Consider the following 5,778-nt stretch of genomic DNA (forward strand, 5'->3'; position numbering starts at 1 on the left):
TGGAAGTAATTGTATACCTCTTTTTGTTTCTTATCTGTAAATCACGTTAGCTCTATGTTGGCATATTCTGTATCAATATTCAATGTGATTAAGATGCTTTGTCATTTTCTAGCTCTGTCAATTTAGATGCACCTGTAAATTATTCTTTATATATTGTTTAACTCTTTTAGATTCGGTCTTCTTTTTCCTACTGGAGGTTTTTTCTTAGTGGGTTTTGTCTAAAGGTTCTAAATTCTAATAAGGTGCTGGCTCGTTGATTTTCCATTCGTGATTTCCTGGCTGTTTTAGGACTCTCTTTGGCTTTTTGGATCTTTTGTACACTCTACTCATTTCCTTAGCTCTTGATAAAAATCTTGGTTATTACATTGATTTTTTGTGTTATTATTTAATTCAACATGTTTTTTTCAAATATTATCTGGATGTGCTAATCTTTATAAGCAAAACTGAATGGTAAAGAAAGCTTTATTTTCTGCAAGAGGTTTAATAACTGATTTTTCTTTGGTTTTAGTGGTATCTGTGAGGTCAGTCAAATTTATTGTAGATATTCTTCTTCTGTAACCAGGCTATTCTGGTTCTGTGTTTAGTTGAAAGTTTGTGGATAAGATTATTGTGATTAATGATGACTTTTATTTCCCCATTTGTTCTATTGTTAGTTGATGTTGGTGGTGAAATTATTTGGTGTTCTTTTTGCCACCATTATTTCTCATTTGCAAACTGTCACTATCTGAATCATTTCCCTTTTATGCATTGTAATGTTACTTGTTTAAACTTGTGAAACAGATATTGATTCTGGATGAAGCTGATCGGTTGTTAGACATGGGATTCCAGAAACAGGTAAGTTCAATCATATCTCGCTTACCAAAGCTTCGGAGGACCGGCCTTTTTTCAGCTACTCAAACTGAAGCAGTTGAAGAGCTAGCCAGAGCAGGATTAAGGAATCCTGTGAGGGTAGAAGTGCGATCCGAAATAAAAAGACCAAAGGATGTAACCTCTTCACAGCAAATTGCCTCTTCTAAAACTCCTTCAGGGCTCCAAATGCAGGTTTTCATCATTTTAATCATGCTGCCTCGCTCATTTCAAGATCCAGATCATAAATGATGCTTAATCACATGAACTGATATTTGTACTTGTTTCCATGGTTCCCTGACTCTACAGTATTTTCAGTGTGAAGCAGACCAGAAACCTCAACAGCTCATTGATCTTCTCCTAAAAAACAAAGCCCAGAAAATAATTATGTGAGTGGTGATACAGTTTTACATTTTGAAACTGCAGTACTCTTTTATAAGTTGCTTCAGCTGAAATAAGTTCTCACTTCTCATACACGCATTGTATTTCCTTTCTTCTGCAGCTATTTCATGACTTGTGCCTGTGTTGATTACTGGGGAGCTGTACTTCCACGACTTTCCTTATTGAAAGGATTCTCTCTGATCCCTCTTCATGGAAAGATGAAGCAGGTAGTTTTTAGTATGGAAAAATCTTAGGAAGCTTATACATTGACTAAGCATTCCTCTGACACTATATTATGCATGCAGGCTGCAAGGGAGAAGGCATTATCATCATTTACATCTCTTTCAAGCGGCATTCTTCTTTGCACTGATGTAGCAGCCCGAGGGCTTGACATTCCTGGTGTTGACTGCATTATACAGGTAGCTACTGACTACTGAATACTGACTTTTTATCTCAAGTTCAGCTATTTGACACAATGAAATGGCTTTGAAATTGGTTCGACACTTCCATAAATGGATGTTATGACATGTTAATTTCAATCTTAACATTATTATTTATGCTAAAAGATATAACATGGTTATAGATTTTGTCTTAAATTTAAAGCTGACACTGATATTTTGAGTTGTTCATTTTTCTTGTACAGTATGACCCCCCACAGGATCCTAATGTGTTCATACACAGAGTTGGCCGAACTGCCCGAATGGGACGACAAGGAACTGCTATTGTGTTCTTGTTACCAAAGGTTTGATACTGCAGAACAGCATAGCTACTTCTTTTATTGGCAAACTGCTGCACCATTGATTTTGTGTTCATAGAACTCATCTCTGATTAACAGGAGGAGGCATACATTGAATTCCTCAGGATAAGGAGAGTTCCACTCGAAGAGAGACAATGTTCGGATGAGGCTCCCGATATCATACCCCAGGTAAATACCTTTATGCTGACATTATCCATTATTCTTTGCACTGTTCTTTTTCCAGTAGAGTAATTTGTGCTTCTCATGGATGGAGCATGTGAGTTTGCTTGTACAAGTTAGGCCAATTGTTTTTGCTAGTCTGCCTCTTCTTCTGTCCCTTGTCCCAGAGCCTTTCGATACACTCCTGGCCGCTGATTAGGGAGGTTTTTCTCTCACATAATAATTAGTTTGTTTCTCTAATTAGCGAATCAATAACTTTCCAGATACGTTTAGCAGCCAAAAAGGACCGTGAAATTATGGAGAAAGGAGTCAAGGCCTTTGTATCTTATGTTCGTGCTTATAAAGAACACCAATGTTCTTTTATCTTCAGGTTGTTAAATTGTTGCCCTTATCCAAGATATTAATTGTATAATTAGTCAGTTCTCGTTAATTGCTCTGATATGCAGGTGGAAAGATCTTGAAATCGGGAAGTTGGGGATGGGATATGGACTGTTGCAGCTCCCAGCGATGCCTGAAGTAAGGCACTACTCTCTATCCACCCAAGGTTTTGTTCCCGTTGAAGATATAAAACTGGAGGATATCAAGTACAAGTAAGGGTTGTTTCGGAAATAATCTTCTTTGCTAATGGTTTCTTTCACCTGAAAATATATGAAGTACGGAGTCAGTAACATTATCCCAAGATGAGCTAGTTTTAACACATAATTGTTTACTTATAAAGTGCATAACTAGATAACTGTTTGCTTATTTCAATATTATCAGAGAAAAGTCTCGGGAGAAGCAAAGGAAGAAAAACCTGGTAGCGAAACAGGCTGCAAAAGAGCAAAAAAAGCAGCAGTCAAAAGCAACGACGAAAGCTTCTAGCTCTGTGGCCACAAGTAAGAAAACAGCCAAACAGAGACGAGCAGTTCAATCAACAGATGATGCAGATGAGTTAGAACGGGATTATCGCCTCCTGAAGAAATTGAAAAAAGGTAGGATCGATGAAAATGAATTTGCAAAATTAACTGGAACAGAGGAATTATGATACTGGGAATAGGAAGGGGTTGTTGCGCGAACAGCTACATACGAATAGTAAGATGATGACGCGGTTTCGTTGAGATGAGGTGACAAGATTAACAATATTTGCAAAAGAGGTTGCGCGAACAGCTACATATGAATAGTAAGATGATTACATCATATCTGAACAACGTGGTTTCGTTGAGATGAGGTGACAAGATTAACAATATTTGCAAAAGGGGTTGTTGCGCGAACAGCTACATACGAATAGTAAGATGATTACATCATATCTGAACAATGCGGTTTCGTTGAGATGAGGTGACAAGATTAACAATATTTGCAAAAGGGGTTGTTGCGTGAACAGTTACATACGAATAGTAAGATGATATTACATCATATCTGAACAACACGGTTTCGTTGAGATGAGGTGACAAGATTAACAATATTTGCAACTGGTGTCAGCTTTGTTTTGTTGATGGTTTGTATCCAGTCATTAGCGGTTCAACTTGAGCTGATAGTTTTTGTAGGAATACTTCCATAGACGTCGGATTTCATGTATCTTAGTTTGTAATTTAGTTGAGAATGGTCATCTATTTTTTACTGCATGCTTTAGTTTTTCCAATTCAAAAGTTGAAAATCAGGTATTTTCATTTTTTTTGGAAGACTCATTTTTCCGTTAATTAGTAATATTTCCATTTTGGGTTTAACTTATCCATGGTTCAATGAAAAATTATTCGTCCAATCTTAAATGTTATTGGTCTTGTTTAAATTGATTGCCCAATTTTGATATTCCTTCTGAGATTTAGGGCATCCACAATGGGACGCCCTAAGCAACGCCCTATGCACTGCCACGTCAATATTTTATCCTCCTCTTATTCCACCTGCAGTGGGGCGGACTAAAGCCCCTCCTAAGCGACGCCCTAAACATTTTATTTCTATTTTGTATTTATATTTTTATGTTTGCAAGTGTAAAAATAAAAATAAACATATAAAAACAACACAATTAAAGGGAAATTCTAAATTTACTTAATTAAAAAAAAGTTACAAAATAAGAAATTAAAAAAAAAACACTAAATACAAAAAAAGACAACTCGTACGAATCGGTGCTGAAGTCGGGATCATACTCGGCATTGGTGTCGAATGGCCGATATTCGTCGGGTTCTGTACCCGGCCATCGTGCACCACCGAACATCGGACTATTCAGAGAATCTCCGGAATCCATTTTGCTTGAAATGTAGAAAATGTAATGAATTTGAGAGTGAAGAGTGAAGTGAAAAATGAAGTGAAATGAGAGGAATATATAAGTTTTGAAAATTTAATAAAATTAAAAAAAACGGAAACGCGTCGCATTGTATGTGACCCATCGTCCGCGTCGTCCACAGTTGCAGACGATGAGTATCCTCCACGCATCGTCCACGGAAGATGTATCGAGCACGGACGATGGGTAACCCATCGTCCGCGATGCTGCAGTGGCGGACGATGCGACGAACGATGCATTGTCCGTCGCATCGTCCGCCCCATTGCGGATGCCCTTACACTTTGCAAAGAAATTGACTTTATTTTTAATAATAAGACAAAGCTTTCACATAAACTCTTTAATAAATCTCACTAAACTATTTTTTCATAAAAATCCAAACTAATACTCCCTCTGTCCCACTAGAAATGAAACGTTTTTTCCTTTTTGGTCTGTCCCATTAAAAATGAAACGTTTTTAAAAATGAGAACAATACTCTCTCTACTTTTACTTCTCTCTTACTTTACTCTCTCTTCATTAACTCACAAAACACCACTATATAAAATCTTGTACCGAAAAACAAATGTTGCATATTTAATGGGACGGAGGGAGTACATATTTGAAACATTTGTTTTATATACAGTATATTTCTTTAGTTCTATACTAATGACTCTTAACTTTTATGCCAACTAGTATCACACCCGTGCTATGCACGGACTAAGGTATTTTAAACATTGATTTAAGATTATAAATTAATTTACATGATAACATTAATAACAAATTAACTATGCACGGTCCACTTTATTCTCTTCAAATATGAAATATTTTTTTAAATAATAAAATTATATGAGGTCTAAAATTATAATGTATTTAATAATTAATATCAATGATACATTCGATTAAAGTAGTAATTTTATTAAAATAAAGTTGTGATATACAAATGATGAGTTTATAACAATTTGTGTCACAAATTTGAGATAAGAAAATTTCACTGTATTATATAATGATAATATTGAAAATTGTACATAAATATAGAAAAAAAATCAATGTACATTTCCATATTTTTAATAAATATGACCATAGGGGTGTAATCCGTTGTTAATTTTTCTTAAATTGCTAATTTGATAATTCATCAATGCAATGTATTAAAATGTCAACACGACGATACTGAAATGTCAACGTAAACTTAAGTTGATATTTTAATATATTATATTGACATTGATATTTAAATGTCAACACAGTTTATTAAAATGTCAACACAAATATGTGTTGACATTTTAATGTGATCATGTCGAGATTCGGCTAAAATATAAATACGTGAAAATAATATTGTACGTTATTTTTGTAAAATAGAAAAATAACTCTGACCATGAGACTAAAAAGTAAAGCAAATTTACATCACACA

At 35.1% G+C, this 5,778-nt stretch overlaps 1 protein-coding gene across 1 annotated transcript; it reads left to right on the forward strand.

Moving 5' to 3' along the window:
* Positions 1-753: 753 nt before the first annotated feature.
* Positions 754-3,757, forward strand: LOC125205255 (DEAD-box ATP-dependent RNA helicase 18-like; the record flags this gene model as incomplete). Its single annotated transcript, XM_048104085.1, has 9 exons — positions 754-1,041; positions 1,156-1,235; positions 1,349-1,454; positions 1,533-1,646; positions 1,871-1,969; positions 2,063-2,152; positions 2,407-2,513; positions 2,590-2,733; positions 2,903-3,757. Coding segments are annotated over 9 exons (1,293 nt in total), but the record flags the coding sequence as incomplete, so codon positions are not given.
* Between the last annotated feature and the right edge of the window lie 2,021 nt (positions 3,758-5,778).

The sequence above is a fragment of the Salvia hispanica genome, chromosome 2 (genome assembly GCF_023119035.1).
Source record: "Salvia hispanica cultivar TCC Black 2014 chromosome 2, UniMelb_Shisp_WGS_1.0, whole genome shotgun sequence".
Lineage (NCBI taxonomy): Eukaryota > Viridiplantae > Streptophyta > Magnoliopsida > Lamiales > Lamiaceae > Salvia > Salvia hispanica.